Source organism: Gallus gallus, chromosome 3 (genome assembly GCF_016699485.2).
Source record: "Gallus gallus isolate bGalGal1 chromosome 3, bGalGal1.mat.broiler.GRCg7b, whole genome shotgun sequence".
Taxonomy (NCBI): Eukaryota; Metazoa; Chordata; class Aves; order Galliformes; family Phasianidae; genus Gallus; species Gallus gallus.
In genome coordinates, this window is record NC_052534.1 from 34,314,519 (window position 1) to 34,338,662 (window position 24,144).

The following is a 24,144-nucleotide window of genomic DNA, read 5'->3' on the forward strand; positions in this document are numbered from 1 at the left end:
CTTAAAATACTCACTTACCTACTTATTATCTGCTTTCCCAGGTCTCGCTTTTCCATTACCTTTGCAGCAGCAATTGTAAAGTCATTTCTTGACTCCATTATTTTTCAAACCAAATTCCATGATTTCTTTTCCAGATCTTACACAATATTTCTGTCAAGAACTCTTTTTCCAGGTGTGAATAGATTTCAATATATACACAGAATCTAAGGAAATATAACTACACAGATTTTATTTTAATTATAAGCGCAAGGTCACACACTGTGTTTTGTTATACTTGAAATTTCAACCAACTGCTAAGCTACGTTGCTGTTACCAGAAGGCACCTCAGAGTCTACTGTGGAAGATCATCAGTTTCATCTACTACCATCAGTGAAATGTAGTTTCTGTAATGAACTGCATTTGTTTCTGGATCTAGAGCACTGGAGAGCATCTCCTCCATTTCCTCCTCTGTAAATGGTTCACCTGAAAAAGAAAGGAAAGTAACATTTTGTCCCGGTAATTATTCTTTTCAGGGCTGACAAATTACCACTTCTCTCTTGCAAGGGTATTTTTTCAGTGCTTATGTGGAAGAAAAAAGAATCCAATTCCTTCACTTCTGCAAATGCAGAAGTCCTGTATGCCAAGCCAGTTAATTTAAGAAAGAAGACAGAGGGCTTAGATTTTTTGATCCACATTTCTTTCACAAGCTCCAAAACACGCAGTCTTGCACAAGACATGCTTGTCATTTTGTACTTGAGGCAGGCAGGCATGAATCAGCCATGCAAGAAAAGCAGGCTCTCCAAGGGATATTGAGAATTACATGATATACAACTTAAATCTGGTCTTTGAATCTCTTTGTTTGCACAGGGCACTAGAATTAAGATTAAGATCATGCAGGAATGAATGAGTACTGAAATTACCTGAAACATTTGGAAATCTAAACTGAAGTTTTAGAGGGAGGAGAAAAGGAGTCACAACCTTAGGAAGCACAAAAATGTGCACAGAACCACAAAATATTCACACAAGACTAAATTATGACTCTATAATAAGATCTTATAATAGCTGCAAAAAGGCAGATTTATGTTCTTTCCCTGCATTATTCACCAGGGAAATGTTCTAGTCTGTAGATACTCATAAAGGCAACAGGATGGCTTGAAGATCCTGCAACCAACTCCTGCAACCAACTCCTGCAAGTTTTGGCTTGAAGAATCAGGACCACAAGGTGCCATATACACATGTAATGTTTATTTACATAAACAGTGATATTATAAAAATCGTATTACCTTCTTCAGTCATATGTTTTACCAGCTCCTCTTTAGTAATGTATCCACTTTTATTCTCATCTAAAGCCTTTAAATAAAAGGGATAAAACTGCTGTGCTTTTAATCATATTACATCAAGAATTAGCTACTTTTTTCCAGCAACTAGGTACCTGAATATTTAGTTACAGACCTCAAATGCATGTAGAAGAACATCTTCTGGAATAGGCCTGTAGCTGAAACCATTGAAACAGAAAAGTTAAGAGTTAAAGTTTGTAAGGCTGCTCTACCATTCTGAAATAATAAAATATGAGTGCTAGAAAGGGAAAACCTATTTTCTAGTTTGTCTATCAAACATTTCATATCAAACATTCCAGTTTGACTTCATGGAACTTTCTATATCTTTACCCCTTGTGTCTCATTGTATTCCTGTTTCATTCTCCTTGTGCTAAGGAGCCAAATGTGTTGCTTTTGCATGTCTGAGCTGGCTGAGTGAGTTAGTAGGAATCAATAGTTGCTGAATCACTCCACATAGCAAATGCAGGGAACAGAAAATTGCCCAACCAAGAAAACAAAGTTTTGTCCAGGTAGGGTTGTAGCTAAGCAACAGATCACCTATTGGGACTTGGACAGTCTATTTAGCTGACAATAGGCAACGGTTTCACAGAGAAAGCAGCACTGGGTGTATGTGTGTGTGCATAAGTGCACCTGATTTCACAGCTTTCATTTAAAAATGCTTGGTTGTTTCATCCAGACCCACTTCACTCTTTTACTATCTAAAAAACAAATTGTTCTTTGTGATTCAGATCTCACGTGCCCTTGGATAAGTGAACTATAGACATGGCACCAAAAGATAAACATGAGTTTCAACAAGGCTGAGCTAGCCTGGGGAAAGCATGTGTCTGTGTGTGTGTGTGTGTGTGTGTGTGTTTGTGTCGATGGGGGTGAAGAAGGAGGAGGAGAGAGCCCGGGGCAGCAAGGCATCACTTTGTGATGGGTTGAACATCACTGTGGAGCCAGAAACAGGCCATGAAGGCCAGGGAAGGCAAAGGTGCAGAAAACTGGGAAGGCGATGTGCTTGTGCCAGCATGCTGGAACAAAACACCACTGATTGGTCTCTGTCCAGGCACAGGCACAAGGTCTCAACACAGCCCCAGGGAGTGCCCCGTACCTCAGGATGCTGTGAGACAGTTGAGGGAAATCTCATAGCTATTGCATATGTAGAACACCAAAGGAGCTCCGTGTACAAAATAGCTTCTGAGTTTTGGAAAAGACTAAGTCTCCCCAAACCTTTGGTTACTACCTTTAAAAAGAAAGATAAACTCCCTATAGGTAAGATTGCTTTTTAGTGCAAAATATCAAAAGAGCACAAGTTCCTGTGTACATCCAAAGATTTGTATGTACTTTTGAATAACGAACAGCACTCCTTTTCCAGACTTGTAGACCAGCAAATGTTTTAGATCAGCAGAGTGCTGGTTGTGTACATTCAACTGTACCTGGCAGTCACTTAAAGACATGAACATGAAGCTGATTTATACAACTTATTAAAAATACACTTTAACAGACAGTGCTTCTCAGCAACTGTAACTCAGATAAAGTAATGGCTGTAACCTTATTTGTAAAGAAAATATTTTCAGAGTTGAAATAGCAAAATAATTTTGATTCATATTAAAAATACAATAGCTAGACATTATCACAATTCGTTATTATAAGCTGATATTATTTGTACCAATAGTACAACACAATTTTATGCAGACTGCGTCATTTTGAACTAAAATCTCCCTACCTAACTTAAATTTTAAAAAAGTCTGTATCCCTCTGAGTTACATAAAATTACTGCAGATACATTCATTCAGAATCAACCATGGAATAAATTAAAGACCCAGTTTATATTACCTTCTGTCGAGTAATACTTTTGTCATCACTGGAAGAAATTTTTCTAGATGAACATATCCAGTTGGTTCTTCTTCTTCTACCTAAAAAAAAGACTTAAGCATGGTAGGTTATATGAATTCTTAGCAAACTAATAGAAGAATCAGAAAATTGAGGTGAGGTGAGTCCTGCAATAAAATTACAGATTTAGACTTCGAGTATTTATATGAAGTTTTTTTAATGCCACATGGCACCATAACATATGCCTGAAATGCCTGTGCTCAAATAGAAAGAAATTAAAGGAAGAAATAATCACCCAGACAAAACACATGCCTGCTATTTCAGAAACTTTCAACAACTCAATATTGCCCTCTTGTGCTTAGAAACCATTCGTGCAAAAGAACTGGACACCTAACTGATCTTCCACAAGAACTCAGCAGAGGCTTAAAAATGCAGACCGCAATTATATTAGTGAAGGCGGGCATGAGCTGGAGCATCCCCAGGTTGTGCAACATGATCATCCATCACAGCACACTGTCAGCACATTCCCCAGCACGGTTTTGGCCTGTGCCATCAAACCTTTTGCCCAACAGCTACCAGGTCCAGTTTGGGCGTTGGGACTGTGGGCACTTCTCCCCAGCAGCCATTTTGTACAGGCGCCCAGCATAAAACACTTACCAGCATACACATGGACTGGTCTGTGCCAGCTGGCTTCAGCACCCAAGGATGTTTCTGGGCATGTTTAATGTGCTAATTTGGACATAGCCCCAGTCTAGTACATCTCAAGGATGGAATCTGTTGCCTCCACATGTTTTGTAGTCAGAGAGAGTCATGAAGAGAAGGTCCAGAGAAGCAGACAGATGGAGTCAGGGCAGTATGAAACAGTCATAAGGCAGTCCATACATTTTACTGCATGAAGAAAAGCTTCCCTTTGCCTCTCAAATAAAGCAACAGATTAGTCCCAAAACATCATGGACTTCTAGTAGCATTCTCATGGCATTCCTACATGGTAAAAGACTGTTCCCTACAATTTGGACGCATCTCTTCCCTAAAAGTTGAAAGTTATATCCCCAAACAGAGCTCTTAATGGAGCTAGTTTGCTCCTGTCTGTGCTGAAACTGGGTGCTTGAATTGTAGTATCACAGTCATGTCCTGCCAGGCTCTTCACAGATACAGCTCAGGTTGAAAGAAGACTCCAATAGGCACTGATTTGAAATCTCCTAACTGAGCCAGGGAGATACAAAGCTATAAATCTTCCTCCTAGGAGCTGGTTCAGAGCATAGGGTGTTACCTACGCTCAGTTTGGTTGCTTAAACGTAGAACTGCATCACAATTTTGAGAGCTATATGTACATAGAATGTTTTAAGGAACATTTGTGCTTCAACTTGTATTAATTCAAAAGTTCAATATTATCCTAATTTTTATACCAGAACAACTCACAGTCAATGAACTCTCAACATAACAAATACCTGTGAAAGTGTCAGCTGTCACTGACAAATGTCATCCAGATTTGTCTCTGTTTTTGTGAGCTGTTTGTACTTTGCCTCCAGAATGCAGTTTGTGAAGAACTTCCTGACAACAGACCTAGCCCTTTGAGGTGGTAAGAAACCTCAACTCCCTCTGACCTTCTAGAACAGCTGTCATTCCAGCAGCTGCCCAGGCCCAGCAATGTCTTCAACTCTTAAAATTAATCCTATTTCTAATACTAAATAGATATGAGAGTAAACTGAATGTATTAACTTTACCTAAGTCTGTCAGTATCTAGATTTTCTTTTTTCACAGTGGCTGTTAAAATAACAGTACTTGCTTGCTCATACTCCATGGGTGTTGCTCTGTTCCCTTCTTTGGGTACATCCACAGCTCCTGTAACAGATGTACTGTAGGGTTCGTTCTGTTTCATATCTCCACCACCTCCCAGGGCAACCTGTTCCAATACGTCATCACACTTTCTGAGAAGAAATTCCTCTTAATATCCAACCTGAACCTCCTCTGGCACAGCACGAGGCCAATCACTCTCATCACTGTTACCTGGGAGAAGAGGCTGACACCCATCTCGCCACAAACTCCTTTCAGGGAGTTGTAGAGAGGTAGTGAAAAACAGAAATGATCCACAGCTTTAAAAGGGCAAAAATACTGGAGAAATAGCTTGATTAGAAACTGGTCACCAGAGAAAATTTTTACTTTATCTAGATTACGATAAAGTGGTATTACCATAGTCAAAGGTAATGGTACCTTGTATAAAATCAGATAACTTGATATTAGTGATTAGCATAATACACTGAGGATTCCACAACAAGACAATCTTCTTCTGGTACTGAACCTATGTCAGAGTTTCATTTACACACAATATGAAAACTTTCATTTCCTACCCTTACAAACAAACAAACAAACAAATTGCATATGTTATATCATTGCATCTCAAGAACTTTCCATCTCACAGCTGCATTGCACTGTACTTTGTTACATTACTTATCTCAGATTTTCAGTTATGCTAAAAACTGGGGGGAAAAAAAGTTGGTAGGAAGAAAGAGGACTTTAACTGTCCAGGTTCCTCTGGACTGCAGGGGAGATGTTCACTAAAGAGGAGTTGGACTAGGTGACCATCAAAGGTTCCTTCCAGCTTTAAGCTATGATTCTACGACTCTATGTAAAAGCATCTCCTTAAATCTGCATCCTGAGTCAGTGACACTGTCCATTTACTGTAAACAAAAATCTCTGTTGGCCAGTAAAAATATCTTTACTAAGCACCATAATCTTTCCACTTTATCTTGTTTGTCAGTGGAAGCCAGAATAATTTACTACCGAGAGTAGAGAATCGCAGCAGACAGAATGCAGCATCACGTTAAAAGATCTTTCCCCTCCAATTGTTACTTGCACTTCACTATCTGAAGCAGTTAGCACTGCTAGAACTAAGACTTAGCACAAGATTTCTCTCACTAAATTCTGATCTACAAGAGATTGAGCAAGTCTACTGAGGAGAGATAGGCACATAATCACACAAAGAAAAGAGACTCTCAGCATCCTGTCTTGGTTTTACCTGGGCTAGAGTTAATTTGATGCCATGTTTTGGCTTTAGGAGAAAAACAACGTTGATAACACACCAATGTTGTACTTGTTGCTGAGCAGTACTGCACATAGCCAAGGATGTTGCAGCGTCTTCAGTGATGGAGCTTTGGGTATACACGAGCTGTGAGGGGACAGAATCAGGACAGCTGACCTAAACTGGCCAAAGGGATATTCCATGTCATATGATTTCGTGCTGAACAATAGAAGTGGGGAAGTTGGCCAGAGGAGCAATGTCTGGCTGGGGACTGGCTGGGCATCAGTTGGTAGGTGGTGAGCAACTGCTTGTGCATTACTTGTTTTGTAAATATTGATATATATTATCTCCTATATATATATATATAATTACTATTATTTTTCTCTTCCTTTTCTTTATCAGTTTTTATCTCAACCCACAAGTTCTACTTTTTTTATTTTTCTCTCCCCATCCCACTGGACAGCTGTGCAGTGCTTAGCTGCCTGCTGGGTTAAACCATGACACTGCTGTATATACGAAAAAAGAGAAGATTCCTCTCTCACTTCTCCAGAACTGTCCATTCCTTAAGGTATACTACTTTTCAAAAACAAGGTGAAGTCTTTTTCCCACTTCTTTGCCCCATCCATTAACTCCACCCTGCCATGGCACCATCACTCCGGCCTTTCCATTACAAGCATTGTGTTGAGGAGATAAAAATTACAGTGCGGGAAAAAATTGTAGAGAAAGACAGTAGAAGTTCCTTACCTCTTCACATCACTGGAAGGACCTCTAAGTCCTGAGAGTCTTTATGTTAGAATTCTGACTTGCAGACTTAAGTAATCAAGCAAGAAAAGATTACTTAAGTGAGAAATCTCAAGACTGGGATAGGCCTCAGAAGGACAGAAACTTGAGCAGGCTGGCTATACAATGCAGTGGTAACAGAATCTATTGCAGAAAAACTGCCATGTCTTTTCTCTGCATATTTTTGGATTTTTATGTATAATTTTAATACCTGTTCAAGAATAATTTCTGTTATTTTGTCATCCAGCGTTTGTCTATGGCGTGTCCAGAGCAGCTAGACTGTTAGGGTTTGGATATCCAATCTAATTGCAGTTCAGGGCAATCTCTTTCATCAGCCAAATACATTTTATCCCTCCATTTTCTACAGACAGTCCTCCACCACGGCTCAGCGTCACGGTGGCCTTCTGTGGTAAACAGTCAGACTACCCATTTTAAGCCATCAGTGTTGTTCCCTCAACAGCGTAAAGGTTTGTTTCACAGCAAGCTGAGAGACTGCCTAGTTCAATTCCATGACACATGACACTTCCTCTGTTCACCTGCGGGAAAATAACTTAGCTTTCCCATACAGCAAGGCAGAAGGGTCAAACTTGTGCAAGTTCAAGATAGAAGATAATAGAAAATATGTAAATCCTTTACCTTTGCAAGCAGTTCATGTAGCTCTGCCTCAGTTGGGAAGCAACCCAGTGATCTGACAATTGAACCAATCTCTCTGAAAGAAAGTAAAACATCTGTGTCAGTGATTCTGCAAAACAAGAGTGGCTGTGGAGAATACAGCCATCAGTTCAGAGCTTGCATATAGGACCATGCATGTATAAGCACCCACACGCATAAGCATATCTACATGGACTTTTAAGATTATGTCTCAGTAAGCAACACCTATTTTTACAGACGTTAAATATCTTGAAGCTTTTGGAAGAGTATAATTGTACCTGTGGGTTTCCCCAAAAATTCCTTATTACTCTTGTGTTCATTACTGTGTGCAAGTTAATTTTCAATTGATTTCCCGTAATTATTAGCCTTAATTGCAATAAAGTCTACATATACATAGTTAATAAAATACTTTGAAATCTATTGAGATGTAAGGTGACAAAAATATAGGTTTACTTTAAGAGCTATAAAGATACAAATTCTAACTGCAGAAGACAACATTTACAAAAGTGAGGTGGCCCTGATGTGATGGCCCTGCACAGATAGATAATTCTATTTTCCTCCTGACTGTCATTTAGTTCAGCAGCTTCAGTTTCTGCTGTGTAGTTTCCGGCATACGAAAATGACAGTTCAAATTAGCTTATGTTCATATACGTTTTGTAGATCAGACACAATGACAATTCTGTGTCGTGGTTTTCATCTTAGCTATGATACTCTCAATGCCCACATTTGCAAAATCATGGATGCCATTGACATAGGATATATTCTAAGCAGAATGAAACACTACCTTCCTTGGGCTTAATTTCTTACTAATTCTTGTATTTGCATTAGGAGTTACCCAGCACTCATGTTATCCTGTCAAGCCGGTGTAGCTTTCTGTATTCTTCACATGCATCTGATATTTCAGGAAATAACACTCACACTTCTACAATCATGGCTAAGAATTGTGCTGTGCTGCCACCTTCTGATACACAATAATCAGACATTAATAGTCACATTGCCGTGACACAGCCCTGCAATACGAACATAGGACAATAAACAAGGCAATAAATTGTTTTTCACTGCCATAACTGTACTTTGATTAAAATTAGTTGTGAAATAGTACATTTACAGTGTTTCACAGACTTTGAATGTTCCTTCTCACGTTATAACTTACGGGCTGAATGAAAACATTAAAAAGAAAATTCTATTTGTATCACTCAACTGTTGTAACATTTTTCTCAAGCTCTATATCCACTGCAGAACTTAGTGAAGAGCGTAGAAAACTTTACATCTATGCAGACAAGACTGCAGATGTAAATGACAAACAAACAAGTATGCCAAGGTACAGTGAGGGTCAGGGGTTCCTTGGAGCCACCAACCAAGCCAGGAGCATGCAGCTGAGGGGACACCAAGGCAGTCCCAGCTCTGGGCACTGATCACCTCATTGGGGATGGAGATAAACCAATAGATTTAAGGAAATAATCTTCAAAAAAAAAAAAAAAAACTTGACAAAGGATGGAACAGAGTTGAACCAAATGTGCAGACTCGTCCTGAAACTGAAACTACCTATTAAAACTGAAAAGTCATTTCACACGTAAGTTCCTCACACATACTGTCTAATGACAAAATAATTTCATCAGCTCTCCCCCTCCTTTGTAGTGTTTAACTAATTGAACTAATTGAATTGTAATTAAAAGATCTGGGGAAATTCTTGTGAAAACAGTTGTTTGAAATATGAAAAATTCCTTTAGTAATCTTCAATGACAACAGCCTGTAACAACTGAAGGAGACATAGAAATGTGTTTAATTTTTTATGACAAAAGTAATGTTGTTACATGTTATGAATATTTATGTTACAATTAAATTGAAGTAGCATTGTCAAATATTCAAACTTCAAAAATATCAGTATTAACACTGAGAACTTCTAAATTTGATGTCCATTAGATATGCATCGTGTATCCTGTTATGCCCTGATGAGTCTAACAGTCCATGAACTTTTTACTCCCTCAGATGTATATTTTGTTTCTATTTCCACAAGGCTGCAGGCTAAAGCCATAGCACATGCAGTTCCTGACTCTCTTGGCCTTCCTATTCCCCAGTTCTGGTCATGCCATTCCAAAAAAAAAGGAGACAGCCATATAAGAAGCATCACAAAAATGAATGAGTAGAGCAATGGAACAGTTTCTCATTGAAGATTAAACATATCTAGACTCTTCAGCATTGAACTTCAGTGATGGAGGGGGGATGTAACAGAGAGCTATGAAATCACCAGTGGTGTTCAGAAGATTAATAGAGAACAATTATTCACTATCTAACATAATGTACAACATCAGGAGTCACTCAAATCCATGTGGCAGATGTACAATAAGGAAGAAATACTGTGTATTTACTCAATTCCTTATTCATTGCCAACTAACAACTACTAGCTCAGATGAAGATACTTGACTACATGGACTTTTAGTACAACTGAGTGTGTTCACCCTTATGTTCATTATTACGTACTGTTACTGTATGGTTATATAATAAACCTACATGCAAGTTACACGTGAGCTTCCTAAAACACCTCCTCATGAGAGCAATAACCACCTGTCACAGTACCCCAGAGAAGGAGGGATGTGTGCACTGCACTGAAGTAGGGATGACCTACTGAGAGCATGTAATCATGACAGAGACTGGCAGGGACACTCCTTAATGTGCTGAGATTATTTTGAAAGTGAAGGTATCCATTCAGTACCCAGGACATAGAGCCAAATGAGCTATTAGAGCAGAGATTTGCTAGCAGTAACTGTAGCCTTAGACTTCTTGACTGGATTCACCCTCCTCTTGCCTCACGGCCCCACCAGTCCCAGCATCCCTTTCCCAAGTCAGTCTCAGTCTCCAACCACTGAACAATGCAAAATGTTTATTAAACAAACAAAGAAATACTTGTCTGATCAGGGTCAAAAAGATTGTTTAAATTACATTTTCTGGTAAGGCAGATGCAAGTTTGGGGAGTTACTTATCTCTGTACTACAGCCTGTAATATCTCTATGTGAAGATATTTACAAACCTGACATCCACAGTTTCATTTCCTTCGTGATCAAACACCTTAAAAGCTTCTGTAATCTTTTTCTCAATTTCAGCTACCACGCCATCTGCAAAAAGAAACACAGGGATAACATACCACTTCCTTTCTTATGCTGATAAACTCCTTCAGATACTTGTCAGGTTCGGGTTTTTTTGTGGTTTTGTCTTTTTTTGCATTTTCTCCTTCTCATTTATTTTTCTATTACATGAGGTATGAGAATAATAAATGTCTTAAAATCTCTCTTTTAGAAACATTAACTGAAAATTGTATTCAGTATCAGTTCCCTTCACCGTACTATCCTTTTCTACTTTTCCCAGTTCTAGCATGAATTAGATACAGCTCTAGGCACTGCCAGTTAAGTAAGACTGGCAAGGAGTTGGGCTTAAGTCTTCTGGTTCTTTGAGAGCAACTATTTCCTCTTCAGGTTATCCAGACTGTTCACCAGCACTTTATGCTCATCTGAAGACAGCCCGTAAGCAGCACACCTGTCCCAGATGTGGCATTTCTTCTTCACAGACCGCAGCTTCAGTCTTTGTATGGAGTGGAAGCAATTAAATAGATGTGGCTCTGCCAGACTCTTGAGCAACAAGCATTTAAAAAAGCGATTTCCAGTTAATACAATTTGCTAGATGCTACCATTCATTTAACTACATGAGCTTCATTTTCTTCCCTGGGGCCAATTGCTCTGATAGTTCAAAAAGTCCTTTCACAGAAGAGAAATTATATGCAGAAAAAATAGCATCAAAAGAATACAACCTTAAACAACTACTTAAAATGCTAGGGAGCAGTATTTGCTGCTCACCAGAAAAGATTTAGTTTCAATGCAGCCTGGTGAACCCATTTACACAATGTGATACCCCGAAACTCTTTCAAAGCTATGTAAAGACTAAGATTAAGGTTTAATTGATGGACACACTCATGAACTTCATTTTATTATTTGATGTTACTGCTCAACACACCTGAAACATCAGTCTTTATAAACATCAGTCCAGGTATATTTTAATAAATAGGGTTAATTTTATATTTAAATTCCTACATGCATATAGGCACCTCATTAATTACTCCATCCTCTCTTTGTGGTACCATATAATGGTTAAAAGCAGGTGTAATGGAACCCTTAGGTCTCTGGTGACCTCTGGTGAACCTTTTCTCACATGGGGCTGCCCCTGACCGAGCTGGTCAGTCCAAAAGGACAAGAGATACAACTGGGTAACTTCTATCCAGTGATAGCCAGATCTGGAGTCATTTACATCTTGTTCTGTTTTTAGTTAAACAGGTTCTTATCAACAGCTCTTTTGTAGATCTCTCCATCCACTAATCATGGCTCACCAGCAGAAAGTACTGAATCCTATCAGTGACTACACTTAGAACCCCTGGCTACTCCAGTATCATTTAATCTCTATCCTACCTGCCATTATTTCAACCAAAAAGACAGGAAGTCACTTTGGTCCCATAGGTTGAAATATCCAGAATGAGATGCCCCCTGTCATCTCCATTCAACTTCAGTGAACCTCCGCCTCCTGCTTATGGATCCAAGCTGTAGAATTTATAATCACGACTCCAGCACTTTTCTGTAAGACCCCTACAACTAACCTTTTCAAATTCCATCTCTCCCCATCATCCCCACAACCACAAGTAGTACTCTATCTCACCACGCAATGCCAAGCAAAAAGGAGAGGTGAGAAGGTGGTTGGGCTATGGGGAATACCTGAGCCCACTGGAGTTGAAAAATATACAAAAAAGTGTGAAGCCTCTGCTTAAGATCTGAGCCCACTGCATGCTCCAAAAAAAAAAAAAAAAGGTTTAGCCAACAAGCAGAAATAACTAATCAAGTTCTTACTCATCTGATAATCAACAGCTTTAATATGGAGTTAAAATCCTACAAATGTGTCAAGATGCAGTAACAGTTCTCCAATAGAATAGAAGAATGGTGCTGTTCATAAAGATGTGAAGCCTATGCCACGCTCCCCTCAACAGCAATTCCCAATTTATTAGGTAGGTGTACAGGTCAGAAGAATGAAAGGAATGAACTAAAAGGCAAAAACAACTGGTCTTTGATGATTGCAGCCACTGCTTCATTTGAACTCTTCCAAAGTACTTCACAACACTTTTAAGGGAAATTAGAGCATAAAAATTATATATATAGATCTATATATATATGGCTGAAGTTCTAATTAAAAGAAATTTATAACATTTATTTCCATAAATATGTGGCAAGAATAAGCAGCTTCACAATTGCAACTCATGGGAGGTTGTCAGTTAGCTCTTACAAGACCTAATCAGGCTTTTAAGCAACTGTCTACTGAATCACTACCTAGATCAAGATACTAAAAAGCAGTCATAATACTAAGCATCATCAGCACAAGTGAAATCTCAGACTCTGAACTAAGCACTTCAGTTTTATTAAGATATTTTGTTTTCAGAGCAAAAAGGGAATGCCAGTCTAGTTTCCTAAGATTAAATCCTGGTGATCCGGTAGCAAGGCGTCGTTATGCTACTGTTTCTCCTTCCTAACTCTAAAGCAAAGTATACCACTCCTTAAATAATTTCACCATGAATGTTTGTATTGCCCTTGTGAAGTTTGTTCAGGAACCTGACTGACTTAAAAGCAACGCAGAAAGCTCTCCCCAACCCAAAGAAAAAAGCCTTATAGCATTTAACTTATTCTATTTTAAAGAAATTACTAAGAGAAAGGAACACAGAGAAAATCTTGAAGCCATTTGAATCTGACTTATTGGCAAAACCTTGCTGCTCTATAGTAGAAAGTGCATGCATTAGATTTTCATCTAGTGACCTCAGCTCCAGAGGAAGTGTAAAGTACACTCAGCTCAATATGCTGAAACATTAATTTTATGCTATGCTCTAGAAATAAATGGACAAGAGAAATATTTTCTTCTCTACTCTGAACATCCAATAGTATGCGAAATACAAATATAGCAGATATCAGAAAAAGAAAGAACAATACAATTAAGCTGTAAGCTTGTGGAATATGAAATGATTGAGCTGAGGTCTTCACAGACAGTGGCAGCTAGTCCAAGCTACTGGACTAGGGGTCCAAGCTATGGTCTACAGAGTTAGGAAAGGGATAATGCTCTCTGTCCTAGATGTTATCACCGATTAATCCATAGGCAAACTGAATTTCAGCCTTTCTCCTGTAGAAGAAGAAAGTTAATTGGTTTCTGTAGAAGTCACTTTCAAGCATTCTCAAAGAAGTAAAAATTAAGCCCCACTGAGATCCAGCCCTTCACGATTAGATTCATTTTGCATTAAGAAGGTGATTAGTTTCTCCCCTTCACTATAGGCAAGAAAATCTTTCCTTCCTGCTGTTCAAAGCAGCTCCTGAGCGGCAGCTGATTGCTGATAACAAGCTAACTCTGGGACATAGAGGGGAATGATGCTAAAGTTCCGTGGTATGCCAGAGAAAACTCCACTCCCTGGTAGACAGTTAGTCTGAGTGGTGAACACAGGCATATATCAATCCATGCAAAAAAGCACTTCATGCAACTCAGGAAATGCACCAAAAAATATGCCCTGATGCTTTTACCGTATGCAATCTGTGCACCTATGTTATATCTACATAGATATCTATATGTATTAAAGCACCAGTCTTCATAAGCATCAGCAGAGAAGCCTATAAGCCTGGGAAATGATCATAGAATATTACCTATACTCAGCTGGAGTCCAATTTTCTCAAATCTGAAGCACCTGCTGAAGTCTGATGAGTGATCAGTTTTTATATACCTATATTTTTGTTGTTGTTGTTGTAGGATAGTGTGGGAGGAACCCTCCCCACTTTCACTTCACAAAACAAATTTGTGACTACCTCTGCATCAGAGGAGAAATGGAGATGCAGAGGCTGGTTTGTATGACAGGGCTGCACATTGGGAAGTAGACCGCACCACATTCCCAGCCAAAGCAATTTAAAACAGGACAGACTCTGGAGGAAAGAAGGCATTCCTCATCTGGAGCGAACCCTGACAGCAGCCCATAGCAGAATCCAGCCAAGACCAGCAAATCTGGGCCTTGGAAATGCAGATGTGCAGACTGGAGCCAGAACGTGGCTACTGCACCAGATCCTCCTGCTGATGAAGTGTTCTGGACGTAGCGGCATGCCCAGAAAAGAAGAAGAAAACCACAAGTTCAACTAATCCAGGTTAAAATTGCAAGAGATTCAGGCATTTTCTAGTGAGTAATCTGTAACCTATACTACAGCCTTCCTCTTATACCTGCTAGGAGAATGGCCCAGTAGAGGCTGTCAGCCCCTGACACACTGGTGTTAGTAGGCAGCATCTCTTCCCTTCAGAAATGATGATGCAAACTGGATCCCCACATATGCAGCACAGGAGGCAGGTTTTCTGCACCCTGCTTTGAACAGTCAGGATGATACTATGCAGCAGGACTACCACCTCTAAACAGCAGGGAAGTGCACAAGCAAATGAACACTTGGCCCCCAGCCCTCTACAAGGTCCAGTCTACTGCTGTGGAGCTGCTGCTCTGCAGACTGTGTGCAGCTCCACCTCACCAAAGCCCTAGGCTGCCTCTGCCATCTCCTGCTATGCCCCTGGCTGCTGGAGTGCTGCAGTCAGGTGTGTAGAGTCATGCTCTGCCTGGCCCCTTTTCCTGGAGCTACAGCTTACAGATTTTTATCATCCTAGTACAAAGTACCTCTGGGCTCTGAAATAGTCAACAGTGAGAGCTAATGCCCTGACCTGACCTTCTTAAGCGCCTTACTCCTTCTATCCTAACCCATCATTGACCCCGTATTAAAGAGTTCAGGGATGTGAGCAGTAACACAGAGCTGTTACTGCCTGTCTTCTGGAGAATGCACAGTACTGGGAACAAAAAGAAATGCATGCTGGGTATGTCCCACGTATGCCCAAACCTTTAGACAGAAAGTAGCAATAATCTAATCTTAGAGTTTCAAAGAATCTGGAGTCATCATTATGTACAGCAGAAATGCCTGAGCATCTTTCAAAACACAACAGCACCTGCCATGACCTTAGTGGTTTCTCCAGCTTTCACGCAAGTCTGTTCTCCCACACTTGGAGCTGTTGCAGCCTTTGCAAAAAAGCCACTCTTTTTTTCTCCCTCATATTTTGTCATGTGTTAAAACTGTTTCACCTCACCACTATTTTGTCTTTTCGCATTCCTTGAAGGGAAGGGTTGAGCGAGACAGTTCGCCAAACTCTGAAGTGAGACACTTCCAGTGACCTTACATCACACAGAAGGTTTCTAAGTCCTGGATCATAATGACATGCATTTTCATTTGATAAGATGTCAAGTGGTTTATGTCAGGAGCAGCTGTGGTGTTTTTAGAACGGCTATCAGAACACAGCATGAAATATTCAGCCGTAGTTCCCAGAATTTGGCCTCACCTGTGTCCTCCAGCAGTTGGCCTTGTTTGCTACCTGCTGTTCCCAAACCTTCAGCTGGATGTTCACAACAGTTGCACATTATTATTTTGGAAGCAGCACCAACAAGAATTCTCAAGAAGAAACACATGTCCGAATCAGACCTAACAGGTCACAGTTCTGACCTGGATTTCAGCCAGCCAAGCTCATCATCTATTCTGCAGCTACGCAAGTGGTAGTTGAGTTTGCCTTCATGAAGACAAGCTCTCTGTGAGCCAAAAATGCAAGCTCTGAGTAATACTGCTCATCTGAACTATTTGCACAGGTCTAGCTCTAGGAGTAAAGCACTCCTTCTGCTAGCTGGTGCCTGCAGACAAGTTGCCAAATACCTGTCACTGTGTACAAGTGGCACTGAGGGCAATGAAATAACACACTTTGCCACAGTGACCTGCACAACAACTGGGGGAAATCTTTCCCTTTTAATATAAAAATCTTCCTTGTCTGCTGCTGAGCAGAGTATGTGGAGATAGCTTCCAGACATCGGAAGAGAGCAAGAAAGACCTCTGCATGTGGACTGCCTCCTGTACACGTGGTTCACAGGTAATATACAGCTACTATCTTCTGCTTCTCTTGAGGAAAGTCTTAACGTTATCCTTCCTAGAGTGAACTGAAAGAAATGACAGCACTTGAGGTTTGTTAGCCTGCAAAAAAAATAATTGCTACACTTTCTTTGAAGTCAATACCAGCTTCGTGCAGTCTCCCTTTTCATCAGGCAGAGATAAGCTCAGCATAAATCTCCATTAGCAGTGTCCTGCACATCCCTAAATTCCCAACTCTGGCAGTCGAACCACTCAGCGCTCCTGCTGCAGCTCAGAGCTGGCAAAAACTGTAATCTCCACTGCTGCAATTTGTTCCATATCTTTCATCCCACCTACACCTGGGAGCTAATGAAAGAATTATGTCTAGCCCATACTTATATTCTCTTTCATCACCAGTGGCAAACTGCCCTGCAAGGATATATAGCTCTCCTGGCAACACTGGAAGCTGTGCTATACCTTCAGCTGGTGTTGAAAGGTAAGAGCCAGCATAGGCTGCCACAGGGCCAGAAAGCAGCCTGTGCTGCTGTAATGTGTGCTCTCTTAAGGCAGAGCCTCCATTCCTCCTGGACTCTACACAGCTACAAGGGACAGCTCCAGCATTCACAGCCTTACACACTCCCCCATGCTGCCCAGGAGGCAGTGATGCACACACACACTGTGGTGCACCCTGAGACACGGGTTGTGCTGCTGAGCACTGGGGATGGCCCTGATGGGGCACACTGACCTGTCACCAACAGCACACATGTCCACCTGCCTGAACATGCATCAGCACAGAGCGTCTTAGAAATGATGAAGTGGTCATCAATCAGAGATCAGCATAAACTGGATATTAGGGCTCTTAGAAGTAATTTATTACAAACATAAAGTAGCATGAACTTTAACTACAGCAGTGCAGTAGTCATGCTAGAATACAGCATGGCTGTATTCATTTGAAAGACACGTAATTGTCCAAAATATCATGGGAGAAGGAGAGCCTTTCAGTATGACTTCTAATACACACTGCCACTACATAACATATCACAAGTCCTTGACGTTGCCTGAAAGGGTCTTAAATGGGCTAACAAAAATACAGCTTCTATATTGGTTGCCATTCTATCTGCACTGCTCTGGCCTGAGGACTTGGACCAACCAAAGCAGCTTCAAAGAGAAATAAAAGAGCAAGGGGTTAGAGGGGGCTTGCTGCAGCTACCTGCTTCTTAAGGAGCTGTTTTGAAAGCATCACGTGCAGGGCTAAACCCATTTCTTTACATATTATGAATGCATATGAACCTCCAATTTTCTTTTTGTTTGTGTAAGGGTCATAGTCAGAATTTGCACAGTATTTTAGCTGACAAATTTAAGACATTTACATTTACTGTCAATATGGGATAAGACATTTCTATAACCATTTGAGGCACACTAACGAAGAAAAAAGAACACATGCTGCTCATGGATAAACTTCAGAACTCACGTCTCATTTTAACCTAATCATCAGCAACAAGGTCCAGGTCCAGAACCTCCTGCCAAGTTAAACCAGCAGCACAAAAATCCTTAGCATATTGAAGATGGAACTTCTTCAAAAAGCTTCAAATCTGGTAAGTTTTTGAAAGCGATGGCTGCATGCAGCAGCAGGCTGGACTCAAGGAAATCCTGTCCAACCTCACATCTGCAGGGCTTCTGCATACTGCCCACACCTACATAACATCGGGCAGGAAGTATTTCATATTTCCAAAGAGCTGAAATCTGTATTTCATTTTAAAGATGGACATTTACAGTTAAAGGGCATTTATAAAAACATCCCATGGGACCAACACGCAGTGCAACCTCAAAACCCTTGCTGGTCAGGTTTGGGTTTGGGAAGCCCCTGCCCTTCGCATTGCAGCAGGTCCCTGCAGACTCACATGGTAGCCACATTTACCGCCCCTCACTCTCACCCTGCCCAACCTCACTGCCAATAGCAACAAAGGAGTATCCTCTCACATAAATTAAGGTGGCTTGCAAATAAATAAATAAATAAATAAATAAATCCTCAGATCTCAGAATAATTAGTATGCAGACATGGAAAATTCTTAATAACACGTTAACTACCGCTAGAGAGAGAATTTGTGGGAGTTCTCCAGCTCCCTGTCAGCGCTGTGTATCTGCTGGTTGGCATTGTTTAAAAGACAAGAAAAGTGTAAAGCCTTTCTGCAACCCAGCTAATTTTGTACTCGGTAAGTCAGTTAGAAGTACAGCCAAACTGAAGAACTTCTGCTATTTTATGCGCCATGGAAACAAGAAATCTGCCAATCTGCAACCTCTTCTACATGCATTTGAGATAACTTCTAGCGCAGGACTATAGCCAAGAGGATCAGACGTCCACAGCCTGTGCTGATCTATAAAAGATGGGCACAATTTATTCTTTGTCTCAGTCTCAACTGCAAATATTAAAACATAACTCAAACTGATGTCAAGGCGCATGTTAAACCACCTTACAACCTAATAAAAGATATCAACTTTCCTCCTCAAACAATTTCTCACAGCGATGTCAACAAAGGGAAGTAGCATTCATCTCTAAATCCTCAAATGCTCAGACTACACACTGAGTTTTTAAGGGATCTCATATATTCAGGTTTTCTTGTACAGCTGAAGTATTCCTTGCTTGAGCCCTATGAAAGCTACTTATTTTAACAACGTATGCTAATGCTGTATTTTATCCTCATAAGAGACACTGCCTCTTTTATAATTAGAGATAATTCACCCAATGAAGTACTTTAGCCGGAAGGTTCATTGCAAGTGTTTAATCTATAGCTTTTGTACTTTCGTATGCTGATGCTTAACCCCCGAAAACCACAAAAAAAGAACAATTTAAAATCCTCAGAACAGCAAGATACTTAAATGGACTCATGTACTTAACATCATGTGCATCATATTATCACCTTCAATGGGATTCCCCAAAGCTGTACAGAGCTTAAGCACTTTGCTGCATCAGGTTTGAAACTCTCCTGTTAGTTAAGTGAACTGTGAGTACAAGTAATGGTCACAAATGCCTACGGCACTCATGGCAGCCACCAGGCTCGCTAAGCTTGGACTCACAACTTGACTAAAGTACAGTGAACAGCAACAGAGCATTTTTAATCTCTGTAATGAATACAGACTCCCAGCAGACCAAGGCGATGTGGAGAACATTTAGATCCCACTCATAGATGTAGGAAGATCCAGAGGGGCAAATGAAGCCGTGGCAGCTCTGCTTCTTCACAGAAGGTAACAGTTAAATGGGATGTGCTGCCTCTTCTTAACAGAAGTAAACTGCAGTGCATCTCTGATTTCACCAGCATGCCAGGTGGCAAAGCAGGGCAGCTAAAGAGCAGGTGTGCGTACAGCTCAACACATTGGTACTATATTTACTTCAGGCTCTAAAACAGCAGTAAAAACTCTCTCCCATCTCCACTAACAACCTCAATGTGAGCTTTTCACAAGTTGGGAAAAGGATCTGTGAGGACTAATTACGTACTGCAGCAGTAAATTAAATTCCCCAGAACCACTACTATTTACCAGAGAAAATCAGAGAATGGCTGTTATCCATCTCCTTAAGTCTTCACATCAGAATCAGGTATGTTTCTGGAACATCTTTGTTACCCAGAATCAGCTGTCCAGATCCATATGTGGAGGTGTAAAGGTGTGCAACAGGAGCTCAGAATATTTAACCTACTTCCTTTTGGATTCAAATTAATGACTTATTAATTGCATTTTAAATATGTGCTAACTAGCACAAAGAATATGGTGTGTGTGTAGAACCCTCATACTGATCACATACAGAACGTTACCATAATGATAAAGTCACACTGAACGTTCTCTCTTTTATGTACTTCCATGTAATTTCTTAAATCCCAGCTGGAGAAAAATATGTCTTGTCTTCCATCTAGTTTTACTTCAGGCACTACCGGTCTGACATTTTACTTTCAGGTTCTACTAACATCAGCACTGAGATCAGAGATATGAAAACTTAGAAAATCTGACACGTTCTGTCAAATTATAAAGAAAGTACCTGAGAACAAATGGAAGAACAGACAGATTGAATTAAGTAGCAAAGAAGGGGAAAGAAACAGAATGATGGGAAGAAAGATACGGACAAATATGCAAAAGAGAAAGATGAAGCAGTCTAATGTAATCAGATGGGCATAAAGAAAAAAAAAACATTAAACAACATTGAAAGCACAAATCTAGGAATATAAATTCATGCATAAAACATACAGCTCCATATATCATGGGCATAATATTAACACTCACACACATGCAAGATTTTATTCACAATTATGTAAGCTAGAGAGTAACACGTTAGCAACGTCATGCAAAAGAGGCTGCAGGCCTTGGCCTTTCACTGTTTTTTCTCATATACATCCAGTATATCTGTTAAACATTAAAGTAAGCATTTTAACTTTGAAGAAGACAAACTTGAAAATAATAGGACCTAAGGGAAACTTTTACCACAAAAGCAGGTGGCACTACAGTTCTACCAAGAACCAAGGGGAATACCCTAAAGACTAATTATTTGACAATACAACTAATGCTATTCTTCTGTTTGAGACACAATAAAGTAAAAGCTGCAGTTTGTGTTTATGCAGAATGCTTGTCAGAAGCATGATTGCTGCGTGAATCCAGGATTCAAGAATTCTAATTAGCCCCCTAACTGCTATCTGCAGGAGGTGTAAGAGCAACTCTGACATGGAGATAAGCCACCTCCTCTTATGGGATGCTTCTGCACTTCAGTGAGACACTGACTATTAGTTTGCCTCAGTGATGAGACACCTCTATGGGGCAATAAGCAGCTCATCTGCTCAATAAGAGCGTATGATTCTCATGAGTGACCAAAGGGAAGCCAGATGCCTTGTCTTCACACTACCCATGAGATACAAGTCATTGTCTTCTTCCTACAGACAGGAAACCAAAGGCCGGCTTGCCACCTTCCCATCTGTCAGGAAGGGCCAGGAATGGAATTCGTGACAGCACAGTTTTCCTCTAGAAGATAACATGTGGTGGTCGCCTGGGAACAGCTCTTTACAGGATGATAAAATAGCTGAAGCAATTAAAAAATAATCAACAAAAGGGTATGTCTTCAGGAATACCGTGCTTCAACTTCTTTAAAATTACATTAGAACTAAAAAAAAAAAAAAGTATTAGAAGCTATTAATCAAGCAATCAAAAAACAACAACATTCACCATCACTACCAAAGCTTCCTTCTCCAAGAGTTTCTGCCAATGGATTAACAAATTGGTGCAAAAGCTCAATATCATAAGAGTGGCTGCCCAAAATATATATGAAGCTAGAGCTTCCTAGTATACCAGACTATCTCTTCTCCAAAGGTTCAGCAGACTTCCAAACCCTCACCGTTCAATCTCCAGCTACCTCTGCCAGCACCGTGCCTCAGCTTCTCTGGTAAAAATGGAATGATGAAGGAACACACTTTTTCAAGACTAAACATAGCTGAAAAACAACTTAGATAGTCAGAACAAACCTCACTGCTACGACACTGGTCCTAACCCTGAACTTATGCAATGCATCCAAATGGCTCTCGCAATACTTCTACCAAAATCGAACTCCTCACTCAGTGCTACCCACAAACACTATTTATACTTTTCTACTGAAAATATTGCTTTTACTCATTAATACGAAATAATCTATTCTTTACATTATTTCTATTACAGTTTTCACTATCCCTGATGTATTACCACGTCTGTGTGTTTATTTACACAAAGGATGGCATTCAGAAGCGACACTGAGGCGAGCTGAACAGAAAGTACAACCCTCTGGAAACAACACTCGGACACCCTGTGGGAGGAATTACCTTTCGCCTTTAAATCACACTTTCTGGCAGCGCTTCCAGAAGCAGAACATGCCTGCCTCTAAAAATAAGCCCCGGTGCCCCCAGCGGCACGGATCACTTTTCCTTGGCGGAGGCGTGGCACCGCCCCATGCCGTCACCCAAGGCTGGGCCCCCCTCGCTCCCCGCGCCCAGACCCGCTGCGTCTCACAGGCAGCAGCACGCTGCTGGGCAGGCCCCGTCCGCCTCGGGCGCGCGGCACCGCAGGGTGGGCCTGCCCGGCCTTACCCTCATTGCTCCCTTCCTCCGCCATGGCCGGGCCCCGAGCCGTCGCCGTGGCGACGCGGGGCGCGCCGGACCTGCGGGCGCTCCCTTCCCTCCGCCCGTTCCACCGCCGCAGCCGCGGCTTCCCCGGGCCTCCAGCGTTGGGCCTGGGCTGACAGGCGCAGCCACCTACTTTCCCTCCGCCCTGGGAACCAGTCACCTCATTTACAGGGCCCGCTGAAATAAAAAGCAAATAAAGGATGACTGAAGCAGTGCACTGAGTTTCTGAGTGCGTTAGCCACTGCGCTGCGTGGCTTCAAGAGCACTGAGTGACAGCCACAGTCCTGGGTGCTAATGCTCCAAAACATCAATTGTGCCCCAAACACGGATCCCAGGCGTGGAGGCCGCAGCTGTAACCCACCACCCTCCCACCCAGCTGGGACTGGTAGGGCTTGGGGTGTCACTCCCTGCCATGCTAAAGTGACAGAACCCACCACTGAGGCCACACCTGGCACGTGAGGCAGCGGCAGGCACAAGCACCACTGTCCTGGCAGGGAGACTTGGACGAGCCCCAGCGATCTGCCGTTTCACAATGTTCCTTTTATTTATTTTTTATACCAATCTTCCCAGCAATTGCAGAGATATCTGCATCTGAGCTTTAGAAAGTGAAAGAACATTTTATTCTAAATATCGTCACACTGAAACAGCTAAAATATTCTCAGCTATATTAAATAAAACACAGTTTAAATATAGCTGTGTATTTTAGCAGACATACTTGCAATGTGCAGTTCTTCCGACCAAATGATTGTGGAAGTGGAGAAAATACAAATGAGAACATTCCCAACAAGATGCAACCATATATTCATAGGAACTAATTCTTTAAGGAAATTCCTAGAACCAAAACACTGTCTTCCCCACAGTAGGTATTATTTGTCAAATGTTAAAATATTGCAAAGGTTATTTGGATAATGCCTCCCCATATGCTCATACACACTTCTCAAACAAACACGAGGTGTTCCCTATTCATGGAAGCCAGGAATACAGAAAATATCCCACTAGTATTGAACAGAAATAGGGCTTCTTTACTCCAGAAAATCGCTTTCTTATAACATTTGCTATTTGCAGAAAATAGCAATCAACAGTGCCCTTCAGCCACATATTTCTGTTTTTACTGAACGTAGCTCAGAGTAAAAAGGGTATAATATATACCCAAGAGAACGTACAGTGTTAGTCTGCTGGGAAAACAGCTGATTATGTTCTCTAACAAAGCTGATCCCTCCAAATGGTTATCTGTCATAGAATCATAGAATCATAGAATGGCCTGGGTTGAAAAGGACCACAATGATCATCGAGTTTCAACCCCCCTGCTATGTGCAGGGTCGCCAACCGCTAGAGCAGGCTGCCCAGAGCCACATCCAGCCTGGAAGCCTATAGACTTGAACAGTTTATTAAAGTAACCGAGTACTTCAAAGTACATGTTTTGACTACATGAGTAACATGGATTTGTTTCCTCTCAAGCAGAT

The 24,144-nt window shown here is 41.0% G+C and overlaps 1 protein-coding gene across 3 annotated transcripts; it reads right to left on the reverse strand.

The window, feature by feature from the left end:
* Nucleotides 1-204: 204 nt before the first annotated feature.
* On the reverse strand, nucleotides 205-22,686 carry EFCAB2 (EF-hand calcium binding domain 2). Of its 3 annotated transcripts, none has more exons than XM_046939127.1 (8): nucleotides 22,646-22,686; nucleotides 10,610-10,694; nucleotides 7,567-7,639; nucleotides 6,148-6,297; nucleotides 3,135-3,214; nucleotides 1,432-1,474; nucleotides 1,263-1,329; nucleotides 205-462 (listed from the first exon to the last, which is right to left on the reverse strand). In XM_046939127.1, exons 1-8 carry the CDS (start codon nucleotides 22,668-22,670, stop codon nucleotides 332-334), a joined length of 654 nt encoding a protein of 217 aa, XP_046795083.1. In that variant the 5' UTR covers nucleotides 22,671-22,686; the 3' UTR covers nucleotides 205-331. The 3 variants fall into 3 exon arrangements, with proteins under 3 accessions (XP_046795083.1, XP_040554451.1, XP_015139478.1); XM_040698517.2 differs by having other exon boundaries at nucleotides 22,382-22,686; XM_015283992.4 differs by lacking the exon at nucleotides 6,148-6,297.
* Nucleotides 22,687-24,144: the final 1,458 nt, after the last annotated feature.

Bases quoted from the DNA above. Each gene is read 5' to 3' on its own strand.
- EFCAB2 (XM_046939127.1), bottom strand. From the start codon at position 22,670: ATGGCGGAGGAAGGGAGCAATGAGG. The intron at 7,640-10,609 runs GTTTGTAAATAT...ACTTTCTTTCAG, and splicing joins AATGAAACTGTGGATGTCAG to AGAGATTGGTTCAATTGTCA. The intron at 1,330-1,431 runs GTCTGTAACTAA...TTTTATTTAAAG, and splicing joins TTCTTCTACATGCATTTGAG to GCTTTAGATGAGAATAAAAG.